Source organism: Penicillium vulpinum, assembly GCF_028829585.1.
Source record: "Penicillium vulpinum strain IBT 29486 chromosome Unknown utg000003l_segment0_segment0, whole genome shotgun sequence".
Taxonomy (NCBI): domain Eukaryota; kingdom Fungi; phylum Ascomycota; class Eurotiomycetes; order Eurotiales; family Aspergillaceae; genus Penicillium; species Penicillium vulpinum.
The window spans coordinates 7,916,798-7,932,098 of NW_026643243.1; the positions used below are offsets into that span (position 1 = coordinate 7,916,798).

The 15,301-nt window shown below is 47.8% G+C and overlaps 6 protein-coding genes across 6 annotated transcripts; 2 read left to right on the top strand and 4 right to left on the bottom strand.

Annotated features, from left to right (window-relative positions):
• Positions 1–1,479: 1,479 nt before the first annotated feature.
• N7479_008038 (putative mitochondrial carrier protein) lies at positions 1,480–3,066 on the top strand (the record flags this gene model as incomplete). Its single annotated transcript, XM_057255732.1, has 2 exons — positions 1,480–1,515; positions 1,612–3,066. The coding sequence occupies 2 exons, from the start codon at positions 1,480–1,482 to the stop codon at positions 3,064–3,066; spliced, it is 1,491 nt and encodes a 496-aa protein (XP_057109594.1).
• A 1,606-nt stretch (positions 3,067–4,672) lies between these two features.
• N7479_008039 (GNAT family N-acetyltransferase) lies at positions 4,673–5,368 on the top strand (the record flags this gene model as incomplete). Its single annotated transcript, XM_057255733.1, has 1 exon — positions 4,673–5,368. One exon carries the CDS (start codon positions 4,673–4,675, stop codon positions 5,366–5,368), a length of 696 nt encoding a protein of 231 aa, XP_057109595.1.
• An 802-nt stretch (positions 5,369–6,170) lies between these two features.
• Positions 6,171–7,673, bottom strand: N7479_008040 (uncharacterized protein; the record flags this gene model as incomplete). The annotated part of the gene is made up of 1 exon (XM_057255734.1): positions 6,171–7,673. The coding sequence occupies one exon, from the start codon at positions 7,671–7,673 to the stop codon at positions 6,171–6,173; it is 1,503 nt and encodes a 500-aa protein (XP_057109596.1).
• Positions 7,674–8,016: 343 nt separating this feature from the next.
• Positions 8,017–9,156, bottom strand: N7479_008041 (agmatine deiminase family protein; the record flags this gene model as incomplete). Its single annotated transcript, XM_057255735.1, has 1 exon — positions 8,017–9,156. The coding sequence occupies one exon, from the start codon at positions 9,154–9,156 to the stop codon at positions 8,017–8,019; it is 1,140 nt and encodes a 379-aa protein (XP_057109597.1).
• Positions 9,157–9,684: 528 nt separating this feature from the next.
• N7479_008042 (histone H4) lies at positions 9,685–10,314 on the bottom strand (the record flags this gene model as incomplete). The annotated part of the gene is made up of 2 exons (XM_057255736.1): positions 9,685–9,986; positions 10,305–10,314. 2 exons carry the CDS (start codon positions 10,312–10,314, stop codon positions 9,685–9,687), a joined length of 312 nt encoding a protein of 103 aa, XP_057109598.1.
• Positions 10,315–11,658: 1,344 nt separating this feature from the next.
• N7479_008043 (protein phosphatase regulator GAC1) lies at positions 11,659–13,835 on the bottom strand (the record flags this gene model as incomplete). Its single annotated transcript, XM_057255737.1, has 2 exons — positions 11,659–11,934; positions 11,988–13,835. 2 exons carry the CDS (start codon positions 13,833–13,835, stop codon positions 11,659–11,661), a joined length of 2,124 nt encoding a protein of 707 aa, XP_057109599.1.
• Between the last annotated feature and the right edge of the window lie 1,466 nt (positions 13,836–15,301).

Sequence of the window (15,301 nt, forward strand, 5' to 3'; positions counted from 1 at the left end):
TCGCTTCGTTTAGGAGCCAGCAAGTAGCAACTTTATACTTCGGGTGTAAGCTACCACAAGGGTAGTGTCTCTTCTTAAACGGAAGCTTCTCTTACTTTATTTCCGGTTTCGCCTCTTAGTGACCTTACTAGGTCGAGAAAGCGCCTTTTAGAGGAGTGGTTAATAACACCACCTATACTCCTATCTCGCGATTTATCGCGCGGAATAATTCAAGGAGATCTCGGGTATCGTACACCTTCTTTTCTATCACTATTTCCTGGTATTTACCTTACCACTATATAGGTAGAACTTCTTTTACAGCGTACAGGAAGTCCCTATTGGTATCTCTGTCCTTAATACCAAGACTAACCGCTTACTCCCTTAGCGAGTTCCACTTTTAGAGCCACTTATCGATGTCTCCAGTCGGCTTCTATATTGCAAACACTTTCTAACTTATTCGGATTTCCTCCTTATACGCGGTCGATCGAGCGAACCGAGACTTCAGATATATAAGTCTATTATACGGTGTACAATATATAATCAGTGCGAGGTAGTGTACTGGGTCAAGATAGGTGAGGATATATTTATTTATATCACTCAGTCCCTTTGCTTGCTTCTCCTATCGAGTATAGCTCATTTTATACACGTCTACTTAGTCTCTCTATTTCCTTCGATCTGTTTCGGTGCCCTCTTTAGGATATTCTGGTTGTACCGGTTCCTTTAGAGTATCAGGTCGTTCAGTTAACGGGGTATCCGGGTTGCAGTGATCCCAGACATTTTTTTGCATTGCGTATAGCTGCACCTTCGCAAACCAGGTGAGCTATTGCGGTGTATCCTTCAGTTTATCGCCCTTTATAGCGGAGAGAATCGATACTGTTTCTATTGCTGGATGCTGTGTTGTTTTGATGTGAAACAAGGGATGACTTTCTGCGGAGTGGCTTCGTGGAGGTTTATAAGACAGTTTCTAGCAAGTTGCTAGGTACTATATGCCGATATAGTAGTCTTATTCAGTGCGAACCGGGCTTATAACTGTCCGACTACTCCGTATGGTGGAAATGTATGGGTCCAATCAATGGTCTTCCACTCTCCGTATTGCTGTATTGACTTCCTGGCAATTTATACTGTCCTGATTACATAAGAAATATTACTGCATACTTAGGATTAATAAATCCTCCGGTATCCTGGTGTATCTGCGCCGACAGGAATTCGTTGCCTTGTTGCCTGATGCATTCACGGACCATATGATCGACATGACGTAATTGCTCCCATGGGACCTCGGCTTTAATCCCACAGAGATCACGTTCGTAGCTTGCGAGTCTTCCCACTCTTTGTATTTATCGTCATTTCAAATCATCTGGGTGATATTTTACTCATGTCTAAAATCCTGGCTAAATCTGACATCAAAGGTTGAGGGGACCAATCTGGAGCATAATATCAACTTCCCTAGAACTGGACTTTGACATTACACATACCAAGTATCGTTCACGCCCAAGGAGAGCCATGGCAGAATACAAGCTATCTTACGAGTCTCAACTGGTGTGTTCTGAAGACCAACCTGTTTCGATTTTCTCACACATACACACCATCTCCCTACACTACATCAGACCATACTAACATACTCACGCAATCAAGGACGTCTACCATCCCTCCTACCGCTACGAAGCCCATGACCCGCGCGACTGGGAGTCGGCTGCTCTCCGTGGCCCAGCACTCCCAGCCATAGGGAATGCAACTGCCGGCGCAGTCGGCGCAGCAATCTCCAATGTAGTCGTCTACCCGCTCAATGTCATCGTCGCCCGTCTACAGACCCAGAAGCAGAAAGACAGTGACCCAAGCGAGAAATCAGACGATGAAGAGAACAGTGAAGCATATACCAGCGTGGCAGATGCTGCCCGCAAGATCTATGCACAGCAAGGCATCGCCGGCTTCTACCCTGGTCTGGCACAGGATACTTGGAAGACCGTCGCGGACTCGTTCCTTTTCTTTCTTGCATATAGTGCCATCCGCCAAAAGAGAATAATTGCGCATGTAGGCGTAGAGCGAGCTGCTAAGAAAAAAAACATTGTCCTTCCAATAATCGACGAACTTGCCGTTGGTATCCTGGCTGGCTCGTTTGCCAAGCTATTCACCACCCCGCTGTCGAATATCGTCGCGCGAAAGCAGACATCTGCAGCGCGGAAGGGTGCAAATGGGAAGAACTTGTCAACCAGTGACATAGCAGCTCGCATCCGTGCTGAAAAAGGTATCCTAGGCTTTTGGTCTGGATACTCGGCCACCCTGATACTCACCCTGAATCCATCTCTCACGTTTTTCCTGAATGAATTCCTCAAACGGGCCCTCCTCCCACGTTCAAAGCGCGCCAAACCCCCGCCAGTTTTGACATTCCTCTTGGCGGCCCTTAGCAAAGTCGCCGCCTCGTCAATCACATACCCCTTCTCCCTCGCAAAAACCAGAGCTCAAGTAACGAGTACCGGCGCTAAGCCCAAGTCTGAAACCGCAGGGAAGACTCGGACCTCCCTTCTCGCCTCTCTCACCCCCGAAATACTTTCGACGGTCGCCACAATCGCCCGCACAGATGGCATACCAGGGCTCTACGCTGGCCTTCATGGCGAAATGCTGAAAGGCTTCTTCTCGCACGGGTTTACAATGCTCGCGAAAGATGCCGTGTACGCTTTTATAATCAAGACATACTATCTCCTTCTGATGCTGGGACATCGCTATCCCTCACCCAACGAACTCATCGAGCGTGCCCGCGAACAGGCGGAGGAATATACAGAGATTGCACGTGAAGGAGCACGTGATCTAGCGGAAAGAACAAGGGAAGGCGCTGAGGAGCTACTGAACGCTAATTCTGGCAGTGTCGCTGCTGATATGACATCAAACTCCGCAGGCGCTGCTGACACTGCCCGAAGTCTGGGTAATGGCATTGATTCTTCTTCGGGTCTGAAGGTTCCTGTTTCATCGGTTTCTGATGAAATCAATGAGACGGCCGAGCTGGTTGGTGATTATGTAGAGGATGAAGCGGCCGAGTGGAGGAGCTTGTATCATTGGTTTTGGACGAAGGACCATGGACAGCATCATGATTGATTTCAGGTAAAGAAATAGTGTTGTTCACATATTTAGGCATTCTAGTACAGCAAGTTCCTTGAAGTTTTGTCATTGAAGTACATACTAATATCATTCCATCCTTCCATCTGTTCCATCCATTATTTCGCTCCTTCTCTCAACTGCTCTGGGTGGACGTCTTAGGTCTCGAGGTCGTCATATGGAAAAAGTCAAATGCTATTTTAAGCGCTACCAGAAGTCTTCCTGGTTGTAAAGATGCTTAGTACTTAAATCCGGGGGCTAGAGAGATGCACCGATGTGCTTTGAAATGATGAAGCAGATAAAATCACCTTGGAGCCACTTGGCTCGCCAAAATCAGAGCACCATCTGATAGGATCTGCCGGCTCAAAACTTTGCAGTCCTTTCTCTAGCATAATAGACTCTTCTTCTGTACGGCTCGGTCTCTCTCATCGGGCTTCTATAAAAGAACATGGTGATAGCCGCCACCGAACTTCCGTGATATGGAATCGCAAGTCGCTTCAGTCTAGGAGGTAGAGAGGTGGCGAAGAGAGAAAGATGGCGAGCAGTACATCAGAGCTAAGACCTAGACTCCAGACCCATCGTCTCATATGATCATGTAGCATTGGCAAACACTGCACACCAAGATAGTTATAAGGGAAATATTAATTTGGCTCGGGATAAGAAGCGAAGACAAAAGAAATCTGAGAATATGATCAGATGCCATGCAGCTTTTGCCAATGTTATATGATCATATGAGACGCTGGGTCACGGGTTCCAACAGGGTCTAGCTCTGACGTGCTGTTCACCGTCTTGGGCCGATCTTGTCAAGTTAAAGCTGGCTTTGAACTATAATTCCTTCGGTGTGAAAATAAAGCGAGAGTTCAGTAATCTATCCTGCAACATGAAGGGGAGTCCAACCCGTAAGATCAACTTCACGGACCAGCATCACAAAATCTGGGTGTCCAAGGATTGTGAAGTTCAAGGAGAAGGAAAGAGAAAAGAAGAATAGGTCCTTGGAAATGGAGTGTTGGAAAGTAAACTCACCTTGATAATCGCATGGTAGGAATATCAAAGTAAGAGCTTTGAGACTAGCTGCTGTCCGTCAAGATTAGTCCGTGTGAATACACAATTAATATGTAGTATTTTTGAAAGTGCCTCAGCCATATAGCATTCGATATATTGCCTATATCTGGATCAGAGCCATGATATTATATAAAATGACTTTTCCCCTCTAAATACCTTCCAAGGCTTAGATAGTACGGGTAAAAAAAAAAACAAAGATATAAGCCCATGCCTAGGTAGATGGCGAAATGAGGAAAAGGAAGAAAGACAACCTTGGAAGGTCATATACCTCAAGTAGCGTTGATGCCTCAGGTTCTCCACTAATTTACAACCATCCCGAGATCGGGGACCTAATCGGGAGCCCGAGATAACCTAGCAGCGACTAACCTCAGAAATTAATATCGCTTACCTCATTTTTAACCCCACCGCAACATGGCGTCGATGAAAGCTAACTGGTTATCGCTAAGAGGGTTGTATTCAGCTCATCCTTCATATAAAGCTATCGATAATCCCCAAGAAAGTGAACACACTTTACATTCCAACATCAATTTCCGATTTTCCAAATATGGCATCAACCCAACACATTGGGGAGCTTTCCAAGTCTAGCCGGCTCATCTACCGAGCCCCAGAGAACACCGAAGAGGACATTGCATTTTTCCAGCATCAAATCCTCAACGATGATACAATCAAAATACTAAGCACTGGGCGTCTTCCACGCCCGTCTCCCAAAGGTTCAGCCGAGGAATTCATCAAAACAATGCAAGACTCCATCCTAGGAGTAGTTATATGTCTTCCTCAAAATACCCCTGAAACAGAGACTCCACCTTCCACTGACACTCAATCGCTGGATCGCCCTGTTCAAAATTCCAAGCCAGTCCCAATTGGCCACTTGGGCATTTTCAGCCTCACTGGACCGGGTTACGCTCATCATCGAAACGCGATGATAGGAGTTTCATTTGCGGACGGCTTTCGTGGGAAAGGTTACGGCGGGGAAGCTATCAACTGGGCGCTGGATTGGGCATTTCAGTATGCTGGGTTGCACAGAGTCATCATCGGCGCATTTTCGTACAACCCCAATGCTTTGAAGCTTTATAGGAAGCTTGGGTTCGTGGATGAAGGTCGCGAACGTGAGGCTTTATACTATCGTCGCGCTTGGCACGATATTATCAATTTATCCATGCTGGAGCATGAGTGGGAAGCTTTGAGAGGAATAGCGCCAGCTCAGTCAGGTCGCGCCCTCCCTGAAGCATCTGATCAATAAAGGCTCAATAAAGGCTACTTTATTGACAGCCTTGTTGTTTCGGGTTGATCGAGCCTTGGGAGTTGATCTATGGAAGGTCTCTTGTTTGGCGATCCGATTCGGGGGCGCCTTCATGGTCGGACAATAGTTGGCTTGATGATTCCCATGTGCTCTATATGTATTTTAGGGGAAGTATATTCATTTGATCACTAAATATTCCAAGAAGATTCCCCTAAGGGCATTTACTTCATGCTGGTCGAAACTGAAAGTGGCTATGTCGACTTCGCTCAAGGCAGCAATGTTTTGTTATGTCTATTGGCTCAACCACTCATTAATAATAAGTGGAAACTTATTAATGTAAGGCATCGCACCGATCTATCAAAGCCTTGTACTTCAAATTCTCTTCCTGGTAGTCCGAGGCAGCGCGCTCTATATAGAGACTATGAACTGCCCATCTCTTCTTGATAATGTCCCACAGTTTACCGAGTACGTATTAAAGAACTGGTAGCTGCTGATCTCGAATGAGTATCGCTACATCTGCGATTTCAGTGGTGCTAGGCCAAGTGGGCTGTTCACAGCTCACCGCGCCAGTCCACGACAGACTTTGTCGCACTCTTGTAAGAACAATAACAATCCAGAGAAGGCAACGAAGTATTCATTTTGAATTCGTAACAAGAGAGGTAAGGCTCATGGTCACTCCAAGCTCCACTAGGCAGTGCGTTTACCCCGCCTTGATACCCGATCCTGCGACATGCAGAAACGTGACCATCATCCCTGAAATAATACTATACATATAATAATTTCCGTTGAAAGCAACTCACAGCTATGGCGGTACCGCAACCCGAAGATGTGAATCAACCAAGTCAAACCACAGACCCTCAAACCCCGCCTCCCTCGACGATCTAGCCACTTTCACAAAGTCATGCAGCCGCCATGCACTAGCGCTTTGGGCTGTGAACGGCGAGGCCAGGCGCTCTATCAGATCTTCTCCGGGCCCATTTATCTCAAGCATAGCCATCGTCAAAGGAAAGACGACCGGTAACGCGCTAGAATCCTTTACATTGACCGCTGCTTTGGCAAAGAATGTCAATTCAGAGAATATTCCATTCGCAAGCTTGTGTGCTTCCTCGTCCTCGACTCCGAGCGGATATCGCAGTCGATGGAGGATTAATAAAGCCGCCAGCCGATACACATTTGCTTGTGTGACCATTGCTAACACCGCATGCTGGCCGTAATTCTCGAATAATCCAGTCATGGTTTGCGGCCGCCAGCGTCGGATGATATCCTCTATTTCATCCAGTTGGTCATGTATAGCCGAGTATGATTTAGATCCGACGGCTGGAGTATTTATCTTCAATGCATTGCTACACTTGCAGATATCATAAAGGTGAGGGAGAAGCGTTGCACAAAGACCACCGTAGCGATCGATGATGACGCGACGCTGCGGGTCGAGTCGTATTATAGGGATCTCACGGTGCACCAGACACTCGATGGTATCAATCAAAATCGGAGACATGGTTACCGTATCCATGACAGGTGCCTGCAGCAATTTAGGAATCCATGGTTTTGCCGACATGAGCGCGCTTCGAACGATAGAATGCGCTGTACTGGAGTACGGCGCTGTGAGAACATTGAAGACGTACATAGTCTGACCGAGGAAGAGCACGCACGCCGCGTCGTAATGGTGTGCGATTTTCACACTTCGCAGACGTTGCAATCCCTTCGCGGCTTTAAGCATGTCGGGCTCGTGCCGACGTACAACGAGGGACTTTTGGTAATTCGTCATCAGGCCCAGGAAGGCCAGGTATCCTTCTGTTAGGATCGGGGCGCATAGTTGCAAGATAACATAAACGGTCTTTTGGGATATGGGGACAAAACTACCTCCAAACATGAAGGGTAAATGTATGAATGTGAATGTTTCCACGTCCATAACGGTGCGCAAGGCGTCTGATGTCGTTTGAAAGTTGTTTGGTGCGGCGAGTAATTTCTCTGGCGAGAGGACCAGGAAGTCGGGTGTTTCCGGTGTCCAAGCCTCATCGACTCTGGGAGGCGAGCTGGAAAATGATCGTTGACTAGACGAGCAAGAGGAGACATCGCTCTCGTTTTCATTGGAGCTGGGCTGTTGCGACGCGACATTGGGAACTTCCAAATCCCTCCCATCCGGGGATTTGGAAGAAGAGCGGTATTTCATGCGCTTGGTGTGATGAGCAGTGGAGACAGTTTTCAGACGACTGCATCTGATGCATGTCGGACTAGTCGGACTAGTCGGACTAGTACATTTTTCGTTCTCGTTATTCGGGTTGCAGTGGTCGCAGGCCTTCGCCATCGTCTTAGAAATGCGCTGGAAATAGCAAGAGAGCACGAGTCTTTTGGGAACAGTTCACTTGTTTGATGTCAGATTTGTTATGAATTCAGCGAGGTTGGATCGGCCGATTTCCCCGCTCCCCCCAGGATTTCCCCATAGCCGAGGGTTGATCGACGTATAGGCTTCCTGTTCAGGTACTGCAATCTAATCTAATTTAAGTTCTAGTGAATGGTATAATTATGTAGAATGGAGCGTTAGCAGATAATTGATCAATTCTCACTAGAGACTGTTGTTCGATTATTCCACAATGCCTATGGTATTATAGGCAAACCCATTTGCGCACAAAAGTACTGGTAGCACATGCTCATTCAAGAACTGGCTGAGTTGCGCAGTGAATCACGCCCCCAGCCAATGGAAGAGCAGACACAAATACCGGCCTCACCACGCGATCAGGACACAGCTTCTGAAACAATACCAAGGCCTCCTGATCTCGCCGGGAATCACCGAACTGGGGAAGAATAAGCCCATCATTGACGAAATAAAAGTTCACATAGTTAGTTGCAGGTTCATCGTAAGACAAGACCCCAAAGATCTTGGGATTCGGCTCGTCCACAACATGCACCTCGAAAGGACGGCCCTTCGCATCGACCGACTTCGCCAGTATCTCCTTGATCTCCTCGTAAATCTCCAGCCATTCCTTCGGCACGCTAGAATGTGGTCGTGAGAGAACAACAACACCAGGCCGGATGAAGTTGACTTCAGCATCGACATGCACATCAGTAACATCCAGATCCTTTCTGCCGGGGAACCAGATGATCTTCTCAACACCCAGCAGCCGACGTAGCTCATCCTCGATCGCGCTCTTTGAAAGACCTGGGTTCCGATTCTCATTGACGACACTGCTTTCAGTCGCCAGAAGCGTTCCTTCACCATCAACAACAAGTGCCCCACCTTCCAAACAAACCCGTGACTCGATAAGAGTCGCCGGAGAAGGCGAGATATCAGACATAACAACCCTACGTGCAAAGGCTGCATTTTCATCGATCTGTCGAGGACTCATGACAGGCCAGTCAAGTCCATCCGAAGCACGGTCATGCTTGGCGATCTCGTGTTTCTTTCCCCATTCACTGAAACGGAAATTGACTGCGAAACGTTGGTTGATGGATTCGCCAGTTCCACGAACATATACGGGGCCTGTGTCGCGGACCCAAAGGTGATTTGTGGGAAATGGAATGGCAACAATGTTTGAAATGTTGCTTGGGTACTTGGTGATGGCTTGGCTGATCATTGACTGTGCTTTGTGGAGCTCATCAGGTTGCACGTACAGTCTGACTGGCTCATGGACTGAAATGACAGAGGCAAGATTGGCAATGTCGACACATGCGCTTTCGTAGTATGCCGAGGCGATGGAGACTTTGGATGGGAAGCCGAGAATGGTTGCTGCATGGCGGGCTGTCTCGTGAGGTAAGAAGAATCTTCCGGCTTGTGCCGAAAGGGAAACCATATTTTTAATGGCTAGTGATGTTAGAGGAGATTTCACATGAGAGTGGGAGTTGAGTTTGTAAGGGAAACAATTTCAAGGTTGTATAGGTGAGTTCTGTTACGAAAGGGGAATTTAAAGTTGTGGGGCTATTCTCCGCCCGTGCCTTCCCGAAGACAGCATACATTCCAACGGCAGCCACCTACCTGCCCCTGTGCAGCCTATGTACCACCCAAACACTAAGGTTATTTGCTACAAGACACAAACTACGTGAGAATCATATGACTAATAGCAGGCATTGTATTGAACCACAGGAGTCAATCAGAGGCTATCACTAGATATCAAGGACACCTACAGTCCATTATCAAAGAAAAAGAAAAGCAATCCGCAAGAAAAGGCAGACCCAAAGAAATCCATAAACCCCATAACCATTCACGCAAAAAGCAAACCCATCACACCATGACACATTAAAGAAAAAGCCCAGACCCAGCACCTCCCACAGATCGTGAGAGCGGCTCGATCGCATCCGGCCATTCAAGTCATAAGAGAACTCTAACCACCGAAACCGTAGAGAGTACGGCCCTGGCGCTTAAGAGCGTAGACAACGTCAAGAGAAGTGACAGTCTTACGCTTAGCGTGCTCGGTGTAAGTGACAGCGTCACGGATAACAGACTCAAGGAAAGACTTGAGCACACCGCGAGTCTCCTCGTAGATCATGGCGGAGATACGCTTGACACCGCCACGACGGGCGAGACGGCGGATGGCGGGCTTGGTGATGCCCTGGATGTTGTCGCGCAAAATCTTACGGTGGCGCTTGGCGCCGCCTTTGCCGAGGCCTTTTCCGCCTTTGCCGCCTGTTTAAAATTATTAGTTTTTGTTTTGGGAATTATGTGAGGGTGTGAGTGTGGTATGGGGTGTGGGGGTTATAAAATAAATTAAGATGGAGAGTAAGGGAGGACAGGGAGGTGAGGGTTGTTGGAGGTTGTGTTAAGATGCGTATAGGTGAACAGCCATTCCTAATTAGGGAAGGCGTGATGCAGTTGATGCCCAAGGCACATATCACGTGCTGACAGGAACATCACCAGTTCTTTAGAACCTCACCACGCCACGCGGACAACAAAGAAAATAGGGGTAATAGCGGCAAGAAGATATGGAAGGATAGTAATACTTACGTCCAGACATTGTTTCAGATACTTAGAATTGAAGGTCTTAGAAAAGTGGATGAATCGACGATATGTTGTCGATAAACGATGAAAAAACACGCGATTTGATGGTTTGGCGTGGATGTTAAAAGAGGGGGAAATAGGAAAATCTTTACACGGAGGGGGAAGGCAGTTTAAATAAGGAAGCCGATTAGGCGTGATCCGGAAATTGGGTAATTTAGGTAAGCAGACAGGTTTTCCATCATTCTGCAATGCGGCGGTGATTGGCGGGCGACCGGGGAAGAAAAAGGGCGTTATGAAGGGTCGGTTTCCAGCGCATCTACCAGCCATGGCCGGGCCCGCGTTTTCTTGCGTGAGCAACATTGATTTGGGTCACGTGGTGATAAGATAGGGAATGGGGCTAGCCTGATTTGGAAGTATACCCCAAGACTCCACGCAAATGAATGTGAACTTCATTTTATCGACTCCTTAGCTTTTCAACGGGTGGCTAGCATTTTTGTCAAACAGTAGAGGAATAATTTATACTTGAAAAAATATCCTGTCAAGCTACAAGGGAAAAAGAAGGATCCAGTCGGTCGCGTTCATCATGTCTCGTGTCATTTCAAAACTACGTCGCGTTGCCTATATAGTAGGCAGTCATGTATCACTATCTTCGCATCTTCTGTCCACGTCCAACCAGAAAGGTAGACAATATTGTGGCACTAAAACCGGAATAACAATAGGGGAAAAAGCTGAAAAGAGAATACGCCAGAACACCATGCAATCAAAAAAAAACCCCATAAAGTGCAATGCATCAAAATCAGGAGCGGAGGCGGCATACTAAAAACTTTTTGCGTTGAAGAGGGGGCCATCCAGCAAAGAACAGCAAAGAATCGAAAAAATGCCTCGGAAAGGAAATCGTAGCGTCATCATGCATGGCCGAAGCAGCACGCAGAGGTAATAAAAAAAAAGGGTGAGAAGCACCGCACCAGACAAAGCCGGTACGGGCGCGTCGATAATTTGGGCCGACGACTGGTGATAGCGAACCGCACAGCGAATGATTCAACGAAACGTCCGCGGTTTATTATGCATCGCAGAGACAATCGCTCACATATGCTGCTGGTTGAAACCACTGGCGAGATAGAGCAGGGTAATGTTGAGAGGGAGTCAAGAAAAGAAAGAAGAAAGAAGAAAAAAAAAGATCTATCAGACAGCGCTGATAGATGGTGGTGGCAAAGAGGTCGGAACTGAGCCAACGGATCTGTCCAGTTCCATACAAGGACTATCAAATCCACTTCACGAAGGTCGTCAACAATATACTCTTGAAGGCCGACCGGAAGGATCATAGCCAGGTTGGGCGCTGTTATATAACAGTCTATGTTACTCACCCTCTAATGACGGTTGGAGAGTGAGGTTCATTCATGAAACCACGGTTGAAAGAATAGCGAAAAGACATGGCGGATGAGGGCCGCGGCGAGGTGCGTGGGCTAGCAGTAGCACGAGGTGCCTCGACCACAGGAGCAGCGAGAGGAGCAGGAGACCGAGGAGATAGCGGGGGTGAAGGGCAGGCTGGGGCAGAGATATGCCTTGGAGCCTCGCCTTCACGACCGCTCGAGATCGATGCGTGTGCCTTAAGGTTCGATCCTTGCGGAGACCCATACTATGAAATGTTAGTTGACTGTCATAGTGTAATTCACTGTCGAGAAAACTTACAAAGCAGTACTTATCGACCAACTCCTGATACACGGAGGACTCGAGCTGGGGCTTGCTAGATACCAGAGAGGAAGGTTTCAGATCTGCCACACGACCTTCTACGCGGAAGTTATCGCTCACTGCAGAATCATGGCCCTGCTCAAAAGTAGGAGTTTTCCTGGTCGGCTTGGGACTCTCCGCCACCACAGGCTCCCCAGATTTCGCACGGGTAGTCAGAGCGGTCCGATCCAGAGGCGCCTTCGACCGCATAGCAGCAGACAATGACGCTCCGAAGTCGTACCGGTTTCCAAATGCCTGGCGGTTGGAGTTTTCGCGGCGTTTAGGCGGCGCGACCGTATCGATCTCATCAGAGGGCGTACGAGTCAGCGGCGCACCATTGGCACCATTGAGAGGTTTCGAGAATGATTTATCGCTAAGGTCGGGGAAATCATAGGTGGGCGGCATGGAGTGCGGTCGGAGAGTATGAGTGCTGGTGAAGGATCGGCTGCGGGGAAGAGCAGGGCGAGATCCGCCACTTGCAGGCTTGCTCGTGGCGGCCTTGGGCACTTTGTGGAAATCAATCTGATAGTTCACCGAATCATTGTTATCCCAATATTCCTGTCCATTCACGTTATAGCGGATGCACATGATCATGGTCTTGGTCTCCAGATTGGCCTGATCATTCAGCTTGAGGTCGAATGAAAAGCGATCATATCCGTCGGCAGCTTGCTGGCGGCGAACGTCATGGCAGTAAGCCGCTGCAACCTCCGAGGTGGTCCTCCAATAATCCAGTGTGAAACGAGCAGTCACATTCTTGTGGAACGCAATATTGGCCACTGCCACAGTGCCGATCAAAGTGCTCTTATCAGCCGACAAAAACAATCGCTCGAGGCGGACTGGACGAGTGGCACGTGATGAGATATCTTTAGGCCAATTGGCAAGCTTGATCTCCCACTCCCACGACGGACCGCGCGAGTCAGAGCCAAAGGGGAATTCGACCTTGCCATCGTGGTTTTCAACTGGTGATGTTTCTGTGCTGACAGCCAATGGCTTATCTAGCTGGAGGAAGTGACGAATGTGCTCCAAGTGGGAGTCGAAGTGCACCGCCTTGGAATAGACGGGGGTACCAGGCATGCTGGATGGTCGTCGCCGTGCCGAGGAAGGACGAAGAGCGGGTCGAACAAGCTCACCTGACTTCTTACGGACCATAGCGGGCTTGCATGACATCTCCACGTCACTGTCTTCGGGCGAGCTAGTCAGTGCGTGTTCCCGAGTCATGCCGATGGCGGTTTCGGTAGACGATCGGGAGTGACTGATCTTGCGAGCTTCTTTGGACAGTGGTAGGTGGGGGAGCTTGGGGCGAGTGGGCTTTGCCTCAGTCGACGGCGCACTCGATGAGGGCCGAGCCGACGTTTCTGTGTCTGAACCCATTCTTTCCGGTGAACTCTCCCTCCTCAATTTAATTGAACGAACGGCCGCCTCCAGCTCGTCAAACTTGACACCCTCACCACTCCGGTATGGTGATTCCTCATCACTCGAGTTCACGGCAGACTCGGGAGGCGAGATTACCGCCCCGGGAGGGATGATAGCATTGCTTATCGGCGGTGGAGATTGACGGAGACTGGCATGTGGATCGATGGAGGGGGAGGCCCAGGCCGGGGATTCTGGGGTGGAATGCACTGTCGATTTTGTGTTCGAAGGACTCCTCCGATGACGGCGGGTATATGAGGTAGAGGAATAGGAGCGGGAAGTCTGAACCCGTCCTGACGGAGAGCGAACCGAACCGGGCCTCTCACAAGGCTCTTCGGTTGGTTTTGTGTATTCAATGTGCTGCGCGGCGAGCAACTTCAATGGCGCAGTGTATGGCATCCGGCCGACTTGTGTGTCTCAACACAAGAAGGGGATGAAAGGTTGATAAGGAACTCGGGAAGGGTATTTGTTTCAAATCACAATCAAGTGCCTGAAGCTTCGGCCGTTAGTAAAAGGCTTTTCATTAAATTTCGAGATATTGTGGCGAGGCAAGGTCAAGGAGTGGCAAGAGGCGAAGACAACATGCCATATCCCCCAGGGAATATAAAAGAAAGGTGACACTTGAGGAAGGTGCCAGTAGGAATTGGTTTCACAGGTAACATCAAATAGAAAGGGAATTGAGAAGGAAGGAAGGGAGCTTATCAATACCGTTGGAAGTATGGAAGGTGGCGAGAGAATATTAGCCAAGGCGGAAAAGGTTAACCAAAAAAAAAATACAGAGACGAGAGATGTATATCAAAAGAGAAAAAGTATTCAAGCTCCCGGCACAGCCGCGATCAAGGGAGAGAGGTGATTTAAAGGTACCTTGAAAGTACAGGGAAAAAGATATAGTGGCGAATCAAGTATTCCACGCTATGACCGTTGAGAGAAGATAAGAATAAATATATATAAAATCCGGTATTATAGCTTTTGCGAGACATGCGAAAAATAAATTAATATCCAAGCGCCATAAAATAATTGTCTAGGTGCGTCTGCTTTACTCCGCTTCGATAACCAGGTCAATGCGGCCCGTATAGGTGGGGGATAACTTCCAGGATTTTTTTTTTTTTTTTTTTTTATATTATGTATTATGTATATTATTTTTATATTTATCTATTTTTTTAGATTGTATCATTTCCCTGTTTCTATTGTATATACTATGTCAGACTAGAAAGATATAGATATAGATATATCCCATACATGTATGTAGATATGAATATACCATACTCATATCCTCCACTCTACAGCTCACATACTCGATTTCCACCTCTCTTCCCAAGGTTGGTTTTCCGAATTCTCCGACATGTGGTCCATTCGCACGAGCACGTTGGATGATCTTTACTATAATGCACTCATCATTCCTTAGTGGCACAATTAGCGGACTACAGGCCTCCATCAGCCCACAGGCGCTAAGAGAGGTCCATGTACTCCGTACACTTAACTTTGCTTCAACCTGTTACCTGTGTTTGGATATATCTAATTTTTTGTGTATAGATTCCCTTAAAATATCAAAATGAGTCCTATTCGAAACTATTAGCCGAGTATTGATGTTGTTGTTATCATTGAAATCCCTGAATGCTATTTTGATGTGTACACATCCTTATCAATTTCCCCCCGTGGTCGAAAGATTGGCCAAGATTTATGGATCACCCCCAAACCTGTTTGTTCCAGATTTTTTTGTTTCGCACAGGTAAACTAGGGATGCCATGCAAGTGCTAGAAGCATAATCTCCACTCATCCCTTTGCTTCAAACTACACACCGTATGGATATCGTGGGGGTTGTTAAAGGGGGCAAGTTACTCATTGTGCTACCCTTTTCGGACGTA